Below are 20,894 nucleotides of genomic sequence, written 5' to 3'. Positions count from 1 at the left end.
GAAGGCCTCCAATAGGAAAGTGCTGCAGGAGAAGCAGAATCTATTGCTTGAAGCCAGGTTTCTGTCATTGCTAGTGGGTTAAGGGCGAGGGAGACAAAGGTCATGGACAGAGGTGAGCTTATTACAGCTGTGTGTTCGGTGGACGCAGCGCCCCCCTGTTAGTACAGCCAAAGCGATGTACCCATGTCGCTTTGCCTGTAGCTGCTGTCCGTCTGCAGTACATTGCAGGTGGTTTAAAAGCCCTGGATTCTTTCCTTAATGGACAAAATATAAATGCATATCATCATTTTATATGTAAAGTTGATCAGAGGAATATCCAGTTTTGCCTCTTGGGGGATTCGGGAATACATTTTTTTTTAATTTTTTTTTTTTTCCTCTGCTGGAGCAAAATCGTGTCCCCATCCAAACCAGGCTAAATATAGAACAACAAATAACTTGTAGCCTGTGGCTTAGTCCTTGGTGACCATGTTGTCTCTGTGCCCATTCCCCCACATGGACACGTTAAAGCGGAACTAAACCCTTCTATCCTTTTCAGCCATGAAAGCTGCTATCTTAGCCTCCGTTTGATCCACAAATGCCATGGTGCTGCACGTGTGATCATTTGACACTAGCCATTTAATAGTGTGGCTAAGCGCACAAGCAAATGTGATGGTTAGCATTCCTGGCATGCTGGGAATTTAATGTAACGGTAAAGGCTTTTTTTATTTAAACATGCCATTTACCTGCTCTGCAATGGTTTTGCATAGAGCAGACTTCATCTTTTTCTTCTCGGCATCTTTGGTGCTCCTGGCCCCTCTCCAGTGTGCAGAGCTGGGGGTACTCAGCAGGGAAGGTTTTTACTTTAATGGAATGCATTTGCGACCACTAACTGTCTTTTTTGAAACCAGTAAATCTACAGGTTTAGTTCTGCTTTTAACTTTTAAATAGACATGTCTCATGTGATATGAGATTTTCTTGGTTTAGTTTTAGTCCCGCTCAACTTTGACCTGCTGAGAAATAGCCACACATGGGTCTAAATCTTTCATGTGTTTGCTCCTGTCACAACTATCCTACAGGGCGCAATGTCCACATTGGAAGATTTTTCCTTCTATTCTTGTTCTGATGGGAAACTTGGTTTTGGATTTATCCTAGTTTGTGCTTTAGTGTTCGTTTTTTTTTTTTTTTTGTCCCTGGCAATCAGCACAATTGGTGTCCTGCCTTCTCTGCAGTTATGAAAGGGTTACAGAAGATTACAGGCAGTATAACCTTTGATGTCCACACAGTAAAGAGTCGATGATTGATAACCGATGATCTTTTACTGATAACATGTGACATAATGAGAATGAATGCGGTAAAACTGAAATACAAACAGAATAAACAGACATGAGTACATATCTAACTTCCTAGCTATGTGCATAACATTCCACAGTACATAGGAAGGGTACTTACAGACTTTGGGGGTCTAATCAAGCCCATATATGAAGAGAGAACAGCATCCCACATGTACTTGCATTGTAGAATTTCTTCAGTCTGAAGAGATGAGGTCACTTCCTCCCAAGTTAGCAGACAGGAAGTCCTGGCCTTAAAGGGACAGACACTGCTGAATGCTAAAGAATGCCTTGTGTAATACAAGGCAGCACACTCCCCACCTGGCATAATAATGATATGCCACTATTAAACTCTTGGAAGGAGTAAAACGACTTCCGTGATGGGTCTAAGGTACACCTTAGGGGTGCCCTGTTTTACTACTCTGACCTCTACTTTCCTGACTCTGCTATCACTACTAGCATCAGTCCCCACAATGAGTCCAATTGGCCACTCGTTCCTGTGGGCCTGAGAGTCTTTTAGTAGAACAACATCTCCAACTTGTAAGTTGGGCTTGTCGGCTTGCCATTTGTTGCGTGGTTGGAGGGTCGTCGGGTACTCCTGCCTCCATCTCTTCCAGAAGATATCGGCAAGGCTTTGAACTTGTTTCCATTGCTTGGTGTACAAGTCTTTAAGATCAAAGTCCCCATTGGGAGCTGTCACCATCTCCATCTTCTGGGTCAGCAACGTTGCTGGTGTCAAGACGGTTGGCATCTCTGGGTCAGTAGACACTGGGACCAAAGGTCTGGCGTTCATGATAGCCATGACTTCAGCCATCAGCGTGGTTAAGACTTCGTGTGTGAGACTAGTAGATCCAATCTTTAGAAGCATTGCATCTAGAATGCGGCGAGCTACTCCAATCATCCTCTCCCAAGCTCCTCCCATATGTGAGGCATGAGGAGGATTGAAGATCCAAGTGCATCTTTGGTTTTGAAGATAGTTACTTGTCTCTGAGTCTGTTGCAACGATCTTCAATTCCTTGCAGGCTCCAATAAAGTTTGTGCCACAGTCAGAACGAATCTGTTTTGCTGGTCCTCGAATGGAGAAAAATCTTCTCAAGACATTGATGAAGCTTGAGGTAGATAGAGACTCAATTACCTCAATGTGAACTGCTCTGGTACTCGTACACGAGAAAAGAACAGCCCAGCGTTTGCTCTCTGCACTGCCTCCTCTGGTCTTGCGAGAAGAAATGTTCCAAGGACCAAAAACGTCTAGGCCTACATTTGTGAATGGAGGATCTGAAGCCAGCCTGTCTGGAGGTAAGTCTGACATCTTCTGGACTTCAAGTTTTCCTCTGATTTTCTTGCAAGTTACACATTTGTTAATCACACTGGAGACTAGTCTTTTACCTCCTAGGATCCACAATCCAGCTGAGCGGACTGCTCCTTCAGTGAGGTGGCGACCTTGATGTGCAACTTGCTCGTGGTGGTGTCTTGTCAGAAGAACGGCAACATGATGATTCTTGGGTATGACAATAGGATGTTTTTCTAGAATAGTCATATCAGCTGCGGGTAGACGACCTCCAAGTCTCATCACTCCATCTTCATCAAGGACAGGGTTCAACTTTTTGAGCGGGCTGTGTTTAGAAAGTTCTTTCTTGAGAAGACATTGAATTTCTTCCTTAAAGGCTTCCTGCTGAACACATCTGATAATGGTGACATTGGCTTGCTCAAGATAGTCATTGTTACCCTGGTCAACACTGGCTGTTTTGCTGAAGGATCTGGCCAAGCAGATGAGTTTCCCTATGGCACGGATGAGTGACTTCCAGCTGGAAAACCTTTCGAACCTACATGAGCCAAGACCTTCTCTGGTGGTTAGAGTCTTGTAAACTGCAACTAGAGGTCTTACCTCTTTGTCTTGGTCTGGTTCTACAAGCTGAAAAGTTCCTTTCTGATCAGTCTCTTCAGTTTCTGGTCCAGTCAAGGATGGACCTGTGAACCAGTTAGTCTGTTTGAGGACAGCAGCTGGTACCAGTCTAGTCCCATAGTCAGCAGGGTTCTTGTCTGTACTGATGTGATGCCACTGTTCTGGACTTGTACACTTTCTGATACGTGTTACTCTGTTTGACACGTATGTGTAGAATCTTCTTGAAGCGTTGTGGATATAACCTAAAACAATCTTGCTGTCTGTGTAGAAGTTCACTGCATGGATCTCTATGTCCAGTTCCGCAATGAGTAAGTCTGCTATCTCCACAGCTAGGACAGCAGCACAAAGTTCTAAGCGTGGGACCGTGTGAGCAGGTCTTGGAGCCAGTTTGGACTTTCCCAAGATGAATCCTGCATGGCTTTGTCCCTGAGTGTCTATAACTCTAAGGTAGGCTACAGCTGCTATAGCCACAGTGGATGCATCTGAAAACACGTGTATCTCTCTTCGTTTTGTAACAGACAAAGAAACAGACGTATGGTCTTTGGATGCTAAATCGCTCAAGCTCCAGCAAAGAGTCTTTCCACAACTTCCACTGCATTTCTTTCTTTTCAGGTAGAGGTGTGTCCCAATCACTTTGTTCTAGCTCAGTTGTAATCTCTCTCAATAGAGCTTTGCCTTGCATGGTGATGGGTGCTACGAACCCCAAGGGATCATAAAGACTGTTGACCGTAGACAAGACACCTCGCTTTGTGAAAGGCTTCTCTTCCCTGGATACTCGGAAGGTGAAGCTGTCAGTTTTCAAGTCCCAACTAAGCCCTAAGCTTCTTTGAAGGGGTGGTGAATCTGTACCTAGATCTAGGTCTTTGAGGTCTTTTGCACGGTCTTCTGCTGGGAATGCTTCCATTACTTTGCTGTTGTTGGAAGCCACTTTGTGCAGTCTTATGTTAGATTCTGCTAGCAAGTCTCTAGTGTTTTTTAAAATGTTAATGGCTTCTCCACTACTGGAGAAGGAAGCAAGTCCATCATCTACATAAAAGTTTTTCATAACAAATTGTTTGGCTTCAGGGTTGTCTGTCACCTTGCTGCGCTGCTCGTCTCAAGTTGTAGATAGCGACAGCTGGTGAGGGACTGTTCCCAAACACATGTACTTTCATCCTATACTCTATGATACCTTTGTTGAGGTCGTTGTCTTCATACCATAGGAACCTCAGGTAGTCTCTGTGGTCTTCACGGACAAGGAAGCAGTAGAACATCTGCTGTACATCTGCTGTTACTGCAACAAGTTCTCTTCGGAATCTGATAAGGACTCCAAGAAGTGTGTTGTTCAGGTCTGGTCCGCTGAGAAGTACATCATTAAGGGAAATACCTTCATGCTTTGCACTGGAATCAAATACTACACGTATCTGACCTGGTTTTTGAGGATGGTACACTCCGAATATTGGCAAGTACCAGCGTTCTTGTTTTTCATGCAGTGCTGGTGCTTTTTCAGCTTGATCTTTGTCAAAGATTTTCCGCATGAATTCTTGGAAGTGTTCTTTCATGTCTGGCTTTCTTTCAAGAGTGCGCTGCAATAGCGCAAGGCGTTTCTCTGCTTGCACTCTGTTGTTGGGAAGACGATGCCGTGGTGTACGGAATGGTAGTGGGGCTACCCAACTGCCTGCTTTGTCTTTGAAGACTTCTCTGTCCATGATCTCAAGGAAGAGGTTATCTTCAACAGATGGTGCTAGTTTGTCATCATCTTGAGTTCTCTCAAACACTTTGTGGCCTAGCTGATCTGAATCTTCAGCTGAGGCTGTATCTTCCAGGAACCTCTGGATGTTCTGGAGATGTGTTGGGTTAGATAGTTTCTCTTTAATCTGCATGCTGTTGTTACATGGGCAAAGACATGATGTGCGACCGTTCTGCAGCAGATTTGTTCTGTAGACATTCACCTTTGTGGGTTTGTGAAGTCCGTCCAGACATACATTTCCAACGATAACCCATCCAAGATCAAGACGTTGAGCAAATGGTGCATTGTGCGGCCCACTGTATTGTTCTCTGACCTTGTGCACTCTCAGTATGTCTCTTCCTAGTAGGACGATGGCAGCATCTGGGTTGAGTGTTGGGATCTTGTCTGCTATTCGCATGAGATGAGGGTAGTGACGTGCCACTTCAGGTGTGGGAATCTCTGACCTGTCATCTGGTATCATGTCACATTCTATGAGGGTAGGAAGAGTCAGCTGCGTCTTTCCATCTAATGACTCGATGGTGTAGTTGTTTGCTCTTCTCCCTGATGTCTCTATAACTCCAGAACATATCTTCAAGGTGTATGGAGTTGAACTTCCTTTGTCACCAAAGAGGTCGAAGAACTCTCTCTTTGCTAGAGACCTGTTGCTTTGTCTAGGACTGTATACATCTTCACTGCCTTTTCTCTGAGACCGTTGGGATACACTTTGACTAAGCATATCTTGGAGCATGATCTAGAGAGTCCTGGTTCTGTACAGATCTCAGTACACTTTGAAGTTATCGCTGGTGTTGCACTTTCTTTTTGCTCCCCACCATGATCTTCTTGAGTTGCTGGAACTTCTGATTTCCATGGTGGTGGTCCTGGGTGCAGTGCTGACAGATGTCGGTCATTGTTGCATTCTGTGCACCGTATTTCTCTCTTACAGTCTTTTGCAAGATTTTGCATTGAGGCGCAGCATCTGAAACAAATGTGATTGTCTTTAAGGTAAGCCTTGCGCTCCTCTAATGTCTTACTTCTGAAACTGCGACATTTTCTTAGTGGATGAGGCTTGTTGTGTATTGGGCACTGTTTGTCTGGATCCTCAACTTCCTTGCTTGTGTTGTCTTCCTGATTGGCTGCAGCCTCAGGCGGGACTTCTGTCTTCCGCACACACTGTTGCTCTGCGTTCTTTGTAGTGTACTGGCGACTGCTTCTCTGTCCTTGGGGCACTTGCAACTCTCTTGTTCAGGAAGGCAAAGCTTGGGTCATTGCGTGTCTTAGCTTTGTCTACAACGAATTCAGCAAGGAAGACAAACGGTGGAAATGCAACTCGATAGTCTTTCTTGTATCTGGATGCTTGAGACACCCACCTTTCTTGCAGGTTGAAAGGGAGCTTCTCGATTATGGGCTCTACTCCACGTGCTGTGTCTAAGTATAAGAGACCTGGCAGAGTTCCACTAGTCTTTGCTGCTTCTATCTCTAGGAGTAGGTCTCCAAGCTCTCTCAGCTTCTGATTGTCTTTGTTTGTCATTTTTGGGCAAGTTTAAATTTTCTTTAAAAGTGCTTCTTCTATTACTTCAGGTGACCCATAGCAGTCTTCCATTCTCTGCCAGACCATCGCAAGTCCTGCTGTTGCATCATGGACATGCACTGACCTGATTCTTTTTGCCTGCTCTGAGGACTCTGGTCCTAGGTATTTGGCGAGTAGGTCGAGCTTCTCTCTGTCTGTCAGCTCTAAGTTTTGGGTGCTGCTTAGGAAGGATGACCTCCAGGCCCAGTAGTTTTCAGGACGATCGTCAAACTTCAAGAGACCAGTGCTCACCATCTCACGGCGCATCAGGTATTTTGACACGTCTGTAACCCTTGCTGTGTCAGGTGCATTTGTTCTGGGTACAAACGCGGGACTATTGGCTGATAGTGACTGATGGGTTCGTTGAGGTATTTGACTAAGTCTATTTTGGTCAGATGGTTGCTCTCCTCTATTGTAGTCTAGATCTGGTTTTGCACGAGGAGAGGTTATATCGCCATCTACTTGGTTTCTTAGCGTGTTGGCAGTTTGGTATCTGAGCCCGTGATTGGTTGACTTATCACGTGGCAGTTCAGGTTCAGTCTTATAGTGATGCGTAACATCAAAGCTGTCTGCTCCCAACTGGGTCCTTGATGGTTTCGTTGCATCACTAGGCTGTTTATCAGGGTACAGGGTTGCTTGTGATTGCACGTACTCACGGGTGCGTTGGAATGTACTGAGAGGTGTTATCAGGGTTTCCAGTACATCGCTCTCTACAAACTGAATATCTGCAGCTCTCGCGAGAACTTCGGCTTCAGCTATGGCTGCTGCAGCTATTTTCTGTTGCTGAAGTATGTGTAAAGAGGCTTGTACTTCTGCCTTTCTCCTAAGCGTTTCTGCTTCTCTCCTTTTTATTTCAGCTTCCCCTTCGGCTTGTCTCTTCTTCTGCTCTTCATCTAGGTAGCCTTGCTCTTTCATAAGCTCTGCTTCCTGTATGGCATAGGAGGCCATGGCGCATGCGGCCTCGGCCTTGGCTTGTGCCCTGGCGGCGATAGCGCTGACTGAAGACAAGTTTGTGACACTAGAATGTCTGGAACTTGTATGCTTACTCCTGGCTGCCCCAGCACTGACTGACGATAGGTCTGTGACGTTTGAATGCCTGGAACTTGAACGCTTAGATCTGGCGGTTTCTGCTTTGGATGACGACAGATCCGATTTGTTATAAGTTCTTGGCGTGCTGCATTGTGACCTAGTTTCCAGCGTACTGTGCATATTTTCTTCCTGTTTGCATGAGATTTTAGGAAGGGTTAATTTAGTGATATCTTTCATATCTTTCTCTGTGTCTGTGTGCTGCATTGTGCTTGAGTGGAGTACACAGCGTGTACACGAAGCTGAGTTAGTTTCACTTTGCTATGCCTAGACTGGCTGTGCTGTGGGGATTTCACACACACGTGCTGCTGCACCAACAGTTAAGAGTCTCCTCTGTGTTGTGGGGCCTGCTGTAGATTTTTCACACAATGTGCTCTGAAGTAACCGTGTAAGTCTTTTTACTGTCCTGCCTTCTCTGCAGTTATGAAAGGGTTACAGAGGATTACAGGCAGTATAACCTTTGATGTCCACACAGTAAAGAGTCGATGATTGATAACCGATGATCTTTTACTGATAACATGTGACATAATGAGAATGAATGCGGTAAAACTGAAATACAAACAGAATAAACAGACATGAGTACATATCTAACTTCCTAGCTATGTGCATAACATTCCACAGTACATAGGAAGGGTACTTACAGACTTTGGGGGTCTAATCAAGCCCATATATGAAGAGAGAACAGCATCCCACATGTACTTGCATTGTAGAATTTCTTCAGTCTGAAGAGATGAGGTCACTTCCTCCCAAGTTAGCAGACAGGAAGTCCTGGCCTTAAAGGGACAGACACTGCTGAATGCTAAAGAATGCCTTGTGTAATACAAGGCAGCACAATTGGACAGGGCAAATTTTCCTTAACAGACAGAGCTAAAAACCTAACAGCAGTTCTATCCTCTTCTCTATTCAAATAAAGTTCTGCCTTTTTAGTTATACAGTTGTGTTAAAATAATAGCAGTGTATTGAAAAAGGTGAATAAAGCTCAAAATCCTTCTAATAGCTTTTATTTCCATACACACAAATGCATTGGGAACACTACACGTTCTATTCCAAATCCAAACATGAAGAAAAATATATCAAATTTGTGGTGTTCCTCTAAAAACAAATCGAAGAAAAGTGAATATTCGACTGTTCAAAAAAATTGTGTTTGTATTCTTTACAAACTCAAACATTCACTATATAAACTGAAAAATGTTTGAAGATATTGCTTTCCTTGGAATCACGTAATTAATATTTAGTTGTATAACCACTGTTTCTGAGAACTGCTGTACATCTGTGTTGCATGGAGTCAACCGACTTCTGGTATTCCAGCCCAGGATGATTGGACTACATTCCACAGTTCTCTATTTCTTGGTTTTGCTTCAGAAACTGCATTTTTGATGTCACCCCACAAGTTTTTTCATTGGATTAAGATTCGGGGATTGGGCTGGCCACTCCATAACGTCAATCTTGTTGCTCTGGAACCAAGATGTTGCACGTTTACTGGTGTCGTTGTCGGTGTACTGGGGTCGTTGTCTTGCTGGAACACCCATTTCAAGGGCATTTCCTCTTCAGCATAAGGTAGCATGACCTCTTCAAGTATTCTGATGTATTCAAACTGATCCATGATCCCTGGTATGCGATAAATAGCACAACACCGTATGAGAAACCTCCTCATATGATGCTTGCGCAACCATGCTTCACTGTCTTCAGTGTACTGTGGCTTGAATTCAGTGTTTGGGGGTCGTCTGACAAACTGTCTCCGGCCACTAGACCCAAAAAGAACAATCTTACTTTTATCAGTCCACAATGTTGCGCCATTTCTCTTTTAGGCCAGTCAATGTGCTCTTTGGCAAATTGTAACCTCTTCAGCACGTGGGGTTCCCCCCCCCAACAGTGGGACTTTGGGGGGGCTTCTTGCAGATAGCTTGGCTTCACATAGGCGTCTTCTAATTGTAACAGTACTCACAGGTAACTTTAGACCTTCTTTGATCTTCCTGGAGCTGATTGTTGGCTGAGTCCTTGCCATTTTGGCTATTCTATCCATTTGAATGGTAGTTTTTCACTTTCTTCCACGTCTTTCAGGTTTTGGTTGCCATTTTAAAGCGTTTGTGATCATTTTAGCTGAGCAGCCTATCATTTTCCACACTTCTATGGTTTCCCCTCTCCAATCAACTTTTTAATCACGGTACGCTGTTCTTCTGAACAATGTCTGGAACGACCCATTTTCCTCAATTTCAGAGAGAAATGCGCTGTAACCAGCATGTACAACATTTGCTGCCTTCCTTAAATAAGGGCAATAATTGCCACCTGTTTTTCAAAGAATGAATGACCTCACTAATAGAACTCCACACTGGTATTATTTTGAACATGCCCCTTTCAATTACACAGAATCGGCAGCATGCATGTCATGACTGTTGGGTCTGTTGGATTTCTATTACTCTACTACACGTGCTAGTAAATTATTTGCCATGTAGAAATATCATTTCTACCAAAAACAGTGATCGGGTTAGTGATGTCTGACTGCTATTCTTTTTAACACAACTGTACTTTGATATTTTGGGTTTTTTGTTTAGGCCTTTTGATCCCTTCATTCCTGTCTCTGTAGGAGTAGAAACCTCAGTAGTTCTAACCCTTCCTCAGTATTAAAAAAACAAAACAAAAAAACCTATTTAGAGGCTGATCCTTCTACAATCTATTGCAATTTTAAATGTGTTTTTGCCAGAGATGGCTTTTGCAAATTAAAAAATTGTTAGTGTATCACTGAGCATAGTGTACCACACCATTTTGAATGGAAGCATGCTCCGAGTAGACAAGGTTCAGGAGTGTGGATTATAGAGGCCATCCCCAGCAATCTGTTTGTTCACACGTGTTGATTATGAAGAATGCTCCTATGACATTTGTGTTTTTTAAAGTGCTTTCATTGTGTTTATGAAGCATTGAAAGCGCTTCAAGAATGCTTGATGCCCAAGGAAGTGTTGCTTTTGGAAGTGTTTAAAGGAGGAGTGATGCAGAGGAAAAGTCCAATTTGATACGGTTTACAATATATTGCAATAATTATATGCAATGAAAAGCCATGTAATCATACTTCCTATTGCTCTCCTGCTTCCTGGAGGACAGTTTTTCCCCAATCTAAGGATAATACCTGCTTAGTGATTAGAGATGAGCGAAGAAATGAAAAATTCGATTCGACTGATTCGGCGAATTCGTGGACAATATTCGATTCGAGTCGAATAAATTCGCTGTGAATTTAACTTAAAAAAGGGTGTTTCTAGGCTTCAGAGAGACTTAATATTAGTGCAGAACACTGTACCTTTAATTTAAATGCCCTTGGAGTCTGCTGGGGAAGAGAAATAATACTGTCTGTCAGTATGACATGCAGATGAGTGCCGTCGATCTTAGAATCACTGCACACTTCACTCCTTTGGCCAGTCACGGGGCCAAAACCAGTGTTTGGAGCCACAGTGTGGCGGTGGAGGCAGCAGCAATGGGAGGCCATACAGCAACCTATGACAAAATGGAAACCAGCAGGAGCGTGAGGAGACCTGAAAGTGGCACATGGCAGAGTGGGAGCAATGGGAGGCGGTACAGGGACCCAGGTCACACTGTGTGCCCAGCAGCAGCGTGACCAGGCGGTACGGGGGCCCATGGCCGATATGGGGCTTGGTGGCACCTATGGAAGGCCTGTAATCTGCCAGCAACCTATGACAAAATGGACAACCGCAGGAGTGTGAGGAGATTTCAAAGTGGCACATGGCAGAGTGGAAGCAATGGGAGGCCGTACAGGGACCCAGGTCACACTGTGGGACCAGCATCAGCGTGAACAGGCGGTACGGGGGCCCATGGCCGATTTGACCTCATTCATCCCATAGTCCTGCCGACTCACGAATAGCGTGGCCTCCTCAAAGGGCCTGAGCAAGCGCAGGTGTCACACATGAGCTGACAATGGCTGACATCTAAGTTACACAGGGAGTACCTTTATCCGCTTTTAACATCAGGAAATCTGTGATGGCCTTTAGCTGTTCGTAAAGGCGGTCTAACATATGTAGGGTTGAATTACACCTTGTTGCAACGTCACAGCATGAGGAGTCGGTACGGGGGCCCATGGCAGATTACATGTCTGGCAGCAGCAATGGGAGGCCCGTAATCTGCCAGCACCCTATGTCAAAAAATTTAACACACCAGCAGTGTGAAGAGACCTGAAAGTGGCACATGGCAGCAGAGTGTGGCGATGGAGACAGCAGCAATGGGAGGCCGTACAGGGACCCATGAGAGACTCTGGACTTGGCAGCAGCATGAGGAGGCGGTATATAGGGGCCCATGGCAGATTAGGGGCCTGGCAGCAGCTATGTGAGGCCCGTAATCTGCCTGCACCCTATGTCAAAAAATTTAACACACCAGCAGTGTGAAGAGACCTGAAAGTGGCACATGGCAGCAGAGTGTGGCGATGGAGACAGCAGCAATGGGAGGCCGTACAGGGACCCATGAGAGACTCTGGACTTGGCAGCAGCATGAGGAGGCGGTATATAGGGGCCCATGGCAGATTAGGGGCCTGGCAGCAGCTATGTGAGGCCCGTAATCTGCCTGCACCCTATGTCAAAAAATTTAACACACCAGCAGTGTGAAGAGACCTGAAAGTGGCACATGGCAGCAGAGTGTGGCGATGGAGACAGCAGCAATGGGAGGCCGTACAGGGACCCATGAGAGACTCTGGACTTGGCAGCAGCATGAGGAGGCGGTATATAGGGGCCCATGGCAGATTAGGGGCCTGGCAGCAGCTATGTGAGGCCCGTAATCTGCCTGCACCCTATGTCAAAAAATTAAACACACCAGCAGTGTGAAGAGACCTGAAAGTGGCACATGGCAGAGTGTGGCGATGGAGACAGCAGCAATGGGAGGCCGTACAGGGACCCATGAGAGACTCTAGACTTGGCAGCAGCATGAGGAGGCGGTATATAGGGGCCCATGGCAGATTAGGGGCCTGGCAGCAGCTATGTGAGGCCCGTAATCTGCCTGCACCCTATGTCAAAAAATTTAACACACCAGCAGTGTGAAGAGACCTGAAAGTGGCACATGGCAGCAGAGTGTGGCGATGGAGACAGCAGCAATGGGAGGCCGTACAGGGACCCATGACAGACTCTGGACTTGGCAGCAGCATGAGGAGGCGGTATATAGGGGCCCATGGCAGATTAGGGGCCTGGCAGCAGCTATGTGAGGCCCGTAATCTGCCTGCACCCTATGTCAAAAAATTTAACACACCAGCAGTGTGAAGAGACCTGAAAGTGGCACATGGCAGAGTGTGGCGATGGAGACAGCAGCAATGGGAGGCCGTACAGGGACCCATGAGAGACTCTGGACCTGGCAGCAGCATGAGGAAGCGGTATATAGGGGCCTATGGCAGATTAGGGGCCTGGCAGCAGCTATAGGAGGCCCATAATCTGCCAGCACCCTATGTCAAAAAATTCAACACACCAGCAGTGTGTGAGGAGACCTCAAAGTGGCACATGTTTGAGGCATGATTCATGGCGGATTTAGTCAGTTGTGTCAGGAACTGGTGGTTTGAAATCCAGACTAATCCACGCCTGATTCATTTTCACAAACGTGAGTCTCTCCACACTTTGGGTGGACAGTCGTGTCCTCCGCGGAGTTACAATACCTCCTGCCGCACTAAACACGCGCTCCGATGCCACGCTACTGGCCGGGCATGACAGCCTTTCAAGGGCAAATTCAGCTAGTTGGGGCCAAAGGTCAAGTTTCGTTGCCCAGTAGTCAAGGGGATTGTCTACCTCGGTTGGCAGGGTGCTGTCCAAGTAGGCCCAAGCCTGTTGTTTGAGCTCCTGCTCCAGGTCCACCTGATGCTGCTGCTGCTGCGGCTGGTTAGTAGTTTCCTCACTGCGCTGGTGAAGAAAGCTACTCATCATCGACTGCAGACTGAGGCAGCCACTGCTGGTGGAGCTGCCACTGCTCCTACCACCCCACCCCTCCCCTGCTGCCATGCCAGCGGAACGCGAGCGCACAGGGCCCACAGTGTCTGAGGATGGACGTTGGCGCACAAAGGCAGAGACCAACTGACTACATAGGTGGTTTTTATAGTACGTAATTTTGGCCTCCCTCTCAGCAGGTGTGAAAAAGGCCACCATTTTGGACCGGTAGCGAGGGTCCAACAAGGTGGACAGCCAAAAGTCATCCCTCTGTCTGATGGTTATTATTCGGCTGTCGCTACGCAAGCAACCGAGCATGCTATGGGCCATTTGTGCCAAGGAATGCGAGGGACTCCCTGCCTCCATCTCCACAGCATACTGCCACGGTGCGTCTGGGTCCTCTGTCTCCTCCTCCTCCTCTACCAGATGCTCCTGCTCCTCCACTCCTGTCCGCTGAGTGGAAAAACCACCCATTTCACTCAATAATTCCTGAGCACAAATGTCCTCCTCTACCTCCTCCTCTTCTTCCTGTCCTGCCCCCACAGGGGTCATGTGGCGTTGAGATCTGTGCGCCACGTCTACCGCACCCTGACCAGCCATTGTTAACAGCATTTGTTCCAGGACGTGCAACAGAGGAATGACGTCGTTCATCCCATAGTCCTGCCGACTCACGAATAGCGTGGCCTCCTCAAAGGGCCTGAGCAAGCGGCAGGTGTCACGCATGAGCTGCCAATGGCTGACATCTAAGTTACACAGGGGAGTACCTTTATCCGCTTGTAACATCAGGAAATCGGTGATGGCCTTTCGCTGCTCGTAAAGGCGGTCTAACATGTGTAGGGTTGAATTCCACCTTGTTGCAACGTCGCAGATCAGGCGATGCTGTGGAATTCCGTTCTGCCGCTGCAGCTCAATGAGGGTGTTCTTTGCGGTGTAGGAATGGCTGAAATGCATGCACAGTTTACGTGACATTTTAAGGATGTCTTGCAGTGGGATGGTGGATTTTAGGAACCGCTTGACAACCAGATTGAACACGTGAGCCATGCATGGCGCATGGCACAACCTTCCTTGACGCAGAGCAGACACCATGTTCTTTCCGTTGTCAGTCAACATGGTTCCGATTTTTAGTTTGCGCGGAGACAGCCATCTGTCGATTTCTCTGTTCATTACACTCAGCAGTTCCTCCCCTGTGTGACTACGTTCGCCAAGGCATACCAGGTGCAGCACAGCGTGACACCGTTGCGCCCTGCACATGTGATATGCCGGTCGGGTAATGGGACTTGGCACGGGGGTGGCGGCTGAGGACACGGCGGAAAAAGAGGTGGTAGAGGCGGACATGCTTGCTGGACCAAGGACGTGCAAACGTGGAGGCAAAAGCGTCGTGACCTGTCCAAGTTGCTGGTGCGGCTGTGCCGGCACCACGTTCACCCAGTGGGCCGTAAATGACATGTACTGTCCCTGACCGTAGTTACAGCTCCACACGTCGGCGCTGCCGTGCACTTTGGCAGAGACCAACATGCTCAAAGACTGGCCCACCATCTCTTCTACATGTGAATGCAGGGCTGGCACTGCCTTTTGGGCAAAGAAATGACGGCTTGGCACTCTCCACCGCGGCGCGGCACAAGCCATCATTTCTCGGAAAGGTGCTGAGTCCACCAGTTGGAAAGGGAGGGACTGCAGCACCAGCAACTTGGACAGGAGGACGTTCAGCTTTTGCACCGTCGGGTGCGTGCTCGCAAACTGTTGTCTCTTGGATACGGATTCCAAGAAAGACTGTTGACGGAATCCGAGAAGAGGAGTAGCAGGAGAAGGAGCATCTGAACGAGCGGAAGATGCCAACGAGCGACAACTCCCCTCAGCAGAGGTGTTGGAGCCTTGACTGGCTGATAGAGGGCGATTGACGACGTCGGGTGACGGAGCAAGTAACGGAGCGGGTGATGGAGCGGGGGCTGGGGCAGGCAGAACCGCCGTATGTTTATCACGGTTTTCCCAGGCCACCGAATGGTGACGCTGCATATGCTGACGCAACGCTGTAGTCCCAACATGGGCCCCCTGGCCACGCTTGCATTTCTGGCCACATAGTCGACATACGGCTACGTTTACTTCCTCGGGCGGCTTGAGGAAAAATTGCCACACCACCGAGTAGGAAACTTTGCCCCCGCTACTCTTCACTGGCTGACTGCTACTTCCTCCGTGCGCACCGGCACCACTACTGGCCGTGGTGGTAGGCTGCAGTGGAGCTGGTGCTCTACTCCGTGGACGTTTGGCTCCACTGACACTGATGCGACCCTGCTGCTGTCTCCTGGGCAACCCACCGACTGTTTTGCTCGCTGCCAAGCTGCCACCCTCTTCTCCTGATGATGCGGAAGAAATTGCCTGATGACGACGAGGCTGCCAAGTGCGATCAACCTCCTCATCATCAAGTAGGGTCTCCGCCTCACTACTAGCCCCCTCGGCTGCGTCTGGGTCAGGAGACAGACCTGTCTCTAGACCGGCTACCGAGCCACTCTCCTCGCCAGTACTTGTTCGCTTGGCTGCTGAAAAGGCGGATGTCTCCCCCCGTTCCTGACCGCCCTCTGTTAGCTCTTCCTCACTGTACAGTGGGGCTGAGCCCACAGCATGCGATACTTCGCTTGGTGAGGGAACAGCAAAGGACAGGGGCAGGTAGAGGACACGTGATTTCAGTGGGCTTGGTCCCGGGCCATGCCAACTAACGGTTGTGTCTGACGTACCCACCGACCGTTGGCTGTAGGTGTCAGAGGTGACCTGGGAAGAGGAAGACGACCGAGCCAACCAATCAATGACGGCAGGGTTGTCGGTGGAGACACGACCGCTGGATGACACCGGGAGCACTGGCCTCTGGCTGCGAATACTGCTGCCTCGACCCCTTCCTCTGCTGCCACGTCTGCTCGCTCCTAAAACATTGCCTCCTCTGCCACTCCTCTGCATGTTGTCTGACATACTATTTAATTCAACGATTAGGTGTCCCTGAGTAACAATTCTCTGGCACTCAGTAACAATTCTGTCTGTCCCTGAGTATGAATTCTGTGGCCCTGAGTAACAATTCTGTGTCTGTGCGAGTAACAATTCTGTGTCTGTGCGAGTAACAATTCTGTGTCTGTGCGAGTAACAATTCTGTGTCTGTGCAAGTAACAATTTTGTGTCTGTGCGAGTAACAATTCTCTGGCACTCAGTAACAATTCTGTCTGTCCCTGAGTAACAATTCTCTGGCACTCAGTAACAATTCTGTCTGTCCCTGAGTAACAATTCTCTGGCACTCAGTAACAATTCTGTCTGTCCCTGAGTATGAATTCTGTGGCCCTGAGTAACAATTCTGTGTCTGTGCGAGTAACAATTCTGTGTCTGTGCAAGTAACAATTTTGTGTCTGTGCGAGTAACAATTCTCTGGCACTCAGTAACAATTCTGTCTGTCCCTGAGTAACAATTCTCTGGCACTCAGTAACAATTCTGTCTGTCCCTGAGTATGAATTCTGTGGCCCTGAGTAACAATTCTGTGTCTGTGCGAGTAACAATTCTGTGTCTGTGCAAGTAACAATTTTGTGTCTGTGCGAGTAACAATTCTCTGGCACTCAGTAACAATTCTGTCTGTCCCTGAGTAACAATTCTCTGGCACTCAGTAACAATTCTGTCTGTCCCTGAGTAACAATTCTCTGGCACTCAGTAACAATTCTGTCTGTCCCTGAGTATGAATTCTGTGGCCCTGAGTAACAATTCTGTGTCTGTGCGAGTAACAATTCTGTGTCTGTGCAAGTAACAATTCTCTGGCACTCAGTAACAATTCTGTCTGTCCCTGAGTAACAATTCTCTGGCACTCAGTAACAATTCTGTCTGTCCCTGAGTAACAATTCTCTGGCACTCAGTAACAATTCTGTCTGTCCCTGAGTAACAATTCTCTGGCACTCAGTAACAATTCTGTCTGTCCCTGAGTAACAATTCTGTCTGTCCCTGAGAATGAATTCTGTGGCCCTGAGTAAGAATTCTCTGGCACTCAGTAACAATTCTGTCTGTCCCTGAGTAAAAATTCTGTGGCCCTAATAACGTTTCTGTGGCCCTAAGTAACAATTCTCTGGCACTGAGTAACAATTCTGTCTGTCCCTGAGTATGAATTCTGTGGCCCTAACTAGCGTTTCTTTGTCCCTAAATAACGATTCTGTGGCCCTCATTAACAAGTCTGTGTCCCTGAGTAATGGTTCTCTGTCCCTAAGTAACTTCTCTCTGTCCCCAATTCTCGTTTCTGTGGCCCTAACTCTGTCCCTGTCCCTAGTACAGAGCGGTCTGCCTCTGTTCAATGACTGCAGGCAAATGAAGATTTCCAAAATGGCCGCTATATATACCTCGACCATTACACAGTGCTGGCTGGCTGGCTGCTGATTGGCTGATGCGATCACATGTCGTTGAGGAATGCATTATGGGGCAGCGCGCCTTGTCTGCGCGCCTTCCCCGACATCCCCGCTCCGTCGCCGCACATGTCAGCCGCCATTTTCGGAAAAATTTCGATTCGCGCGTCCGAATTAGGCTGTTTTTCGGATTCGGCACGAATCAAAATTTTTCCGATATTCGACTCGAATTCCACTTCGGATACTTCGATTCGCTCATCTCTATTAGTGATGATGGGGTGTGCTACGCTTTCTCCATCCAGGAGATATATATTGAGGTTTTTATGTATTCATGCATTAGACTTGCTGCACCATGTAGTCCTCCAGCCAGCGTGCTTCTTTAAATTGGTGTGTACAGCAGTTCCCTGTTAGGCCATCTGAAGGAGCTGTGCACTCCTAGCACGTAGCCGCCTTTGTGGTGCTCTGCCTCCCTGTTTGTCATGTCCATCTGAGTGCGCTCCACTCTGGTCCTAGCTGCAGCATCCTGAGACTCTTCACATCCAGTGACCATCTCGCAACCAGGGGATATATGAAGAGCGGCATTGGCAGTATACCCTCTGTGTCTGGGTTATCTTGTTTTGTTGTGTTTTTTACTAAAGTCCATTAGATATCACTTTTCATACTGCACGTGGGTTTTTTTCCCCCCTCCCCCTTCTTTCTTACTAGAGCTGTGAAGGCTGCCACTTCGTTGAAAAGATTTCCATGAACTATTGGCACTCTGAGCTTTGTCCATATGCGAAGGATTATATGGAAAATAAAGGTGGTTAGCGTGCAATAAGAACCAAAGTAAAGCTTTGTGGTATTCCTTTTTTTCTGGAGATCTTTTATTTGGTACGGATTTGGATACAGTACAGCAGATAAGTCCTTTCCAGCCAAGAAAGGGCTCCTTTGCTGAAAAGGACAAATTTTTTTCCCCAAAGACTCCAGGTACAAGAGCCGGGCAACAAAAAAAGCCCTGGAACACTCAAGGGTAGAATTAAAACTGGTTTTGTTTAGAACCTGCAACAAAGAATCAATGACGGTTCTTGGGGGGTGGGGAGACTGCAGTGTTTCCTTCCGCAGTGGGAGAAAGTGATGTCCAGTCTGTCTGAATCATTGTAGACCAAGGCTACAAACTGGTCACAATCTGCTCGGTGGAATTCCAAAAAAACTCCTCCAAACCATCCAGACTTCAGGAGAAATTCCTGGAAATTACATCTTTTGCAGGAGCTGATACAACAGGGTTTTATTCCCAGTTTCCCAGGAGCAGGAGGGGCTGGGATTCTATTATTTTTCTGGTCAGAAAACCTTCAGACACATTTTTGGTTGATTCTGAACCTGACTTTAACCACTTCCTGTCTGGACACTTTTACCCCCTTCCTGTCCAGGGCATTTTTCAGCTTTCAGCGCTATCACACTGACAATTGCGCGGTCATGCAATACTGTACCCGTATGAATTTTTTACCATTTTTTTGAGACAGATAAAGCTTTATTTTGGTGGTATTTATTCACCGCTGGGATTTTAATTTTTTTTTACTATGTAAATGAAAATGTCCAAAAATTTTGAAAAAAAGTGTTTATTTTATAAAATTTTGCAAATAAATAATATTTCATCATAAATCTTGGCCAAAATGTATTCCATTATTTTTTTAGTAAAAAAAAATCCAGATTAGTTTATAACCAAAAATTATAATTTTTAAACTTTTTTTACATTTTTATTTTTTTATATTATAATTTTTTATTTTTTTTACATCCTGTCACCCTAGCAGTACAGTGTCACCATGGTGACACTGTACTACTTGTGGGGGGTGATGAAGATTTTTTTTTTTTACACTGATTGCTTTTACACCCATATAGGGTGTAAAAGCATTCATTTCTTTCTCTCTATCTGCATTCTTGCAGTCATTGAGAAGTACTGAGTGAGCTGTGATTGGTTACAGCTTGTCACATGGTACAAGGCTGTTGTGAATAGCCTTGTACCATGTGACCTCTGTGATCATTCAGATTTCCCACGTAGTAAGCAATGATATCACAAGTGACATCTTGCTTACTACTTTGCATCACATGATCGGGACCTCGTACAGAGGTCCCGTCTGATCGGTGTTTCACTGTGTCCGGAGGACACAGCGGGCACCGGATCGCAGTGCTGCGCGCTCCCAGGGAGCGTTCATAGATTTGAAGGATGCATACTTGCACGGTCCTGTCACCAAAATCCCTCAAAAATTCCTTCAACTGGCTGGTCGGGAGACTCAATCTTTCATCTTCAGTTCACAGCCCTTCCTTTTGGAGTGTCTCCAGCTCCCAGAATCTTCATGAAGGTTCTGGCAGAAGCTTTAGTTCCCCTGAGAATGCAGGTGATATCATTCCATATTCAGACTAGACTTTCCTGCTATTTGCAGCTTCTAAGGAACAACTGATAACCTGCAAACCTTGAAGCACCTGGAAAATTTGGGGTGGCTTCTGAACCATATCGCAATCAAGCTTGGTTCCTGCATATGTCATAAAGGGGTGTGTGTGTGTGTGTGTGTGTGTGTGTGTGTGTGTGTGTGTGTGTGTCCCAAAAAAAAAAAAACCACCAATCAATTCAGTGCAGAGAATATTTTTCAGTGGAAAAAATTGTGAAGATTCAGGAAGCAGTAAAAGAAGTAGACTAACATATTGGTTACAGTTTCGATGGCTGTCAACATTGGGTTTCCTCACAGCCTCTGTTCAATGGGCACGTCTTCACTCAAGGGATCTTAAGCAAAACAGCTTGCAGAGTTTGAGTCATTGAGAGTCTCTGGAAAAACCAATCACTTTCCTCACCGGTCGAGAGGAAGCTGTGGTGGTGGGAACAAACAAATCTCATGGGAAGCATGCTATGGTCTTTCCCAGACTAACGGATGCAAGTTCTTGGGGCTGGAGAGCTCACCTCAAGGGTCAAGTTGCTCAGTTTTCCTGGTCAACACAAGAAGCCAGGAGATCCTCCAACTGGAGGGAATTGAAGGCGGTCGTGTTGGGGGATTCTTTCCTTGATATCACCAAGGGCCAACATGTTAATTCTATCAGACAAT

At 46.7% G+C, this 20,894-nt stretch overlaps 2 protein-coding genes across 4 annotated transcripts in view; one reads left to right on the top strand and one right to left on the bottom strand.

The window, feature by feature from the left end:
- Positions 1–20,894, top strand: part of LOC149462208 (very-long-chain enoyl-CoA reductase-like) — a 116,913-nt gene that overhangs the window by 26,458 nt on the left and 69,561 nt on the right. The gene's annotated exons all lie outside the window — the stretch shown is intronic.
- Positions 1,277–18,373, bottom strand: LOC149462209 (uncharacterized). The gene is made up of 3 exons (XM_089677317.1): positions 18,266–18,373; positions 1,429–3,849; positions 1,277–1,336 (listed from the first exon to the last, which is right to left on the bottom strand). The coding sequence occupies exons 1-2, from the start codon at positions 18,371–18,373 to the stop codon at positions 1,654–1,656; spliced, it is 2,304 nt and encodes a 767-aa protein (XP_089533443.1). The 3' UTR covers positions 1,277–1,336; positions 1,429–1,653.

The sequence above is a fragment of the Staurois parvus genome, unplaced genomic scaffold (assembly GCF_062004578.1).
Source record: "Staurois parvus isolate SC_StPar_1 unplaced genomic scaffold, SC_StPar_1.0 ptg000183l, whole genome shotgun sequence".
Lineage (NCBI taxonomy): Eukaryota > Metazoa > Chordata > Amphibia > Anura > Ranidae > Staurois > Staurois parvus.
The sequence above is the reverse complement of the archived record's forward strand: the minus strand, read 5'-3'. Positions and strand labels throughout refer to the sequence as shown.

What these genes read in the sequence shown, in the direction of transcription:
- LOC149462209 (XM_089677317.1), bottom strand. Translation starts at nt 18,373, where the DNA reads ATGGTCACTGGATGTGAAGAGTCTCAGGATGCTGCAGCTAGGACCAGA. An exon ending in AGCACCACAAAGGCGGCTAC is followed by an intron (nt 3,850 to 18,265) that starts GTGCTAGGAGTG and finishes CAACTGAGCTAG; the next exon opens with AACAAAGTGATTGGGACACA.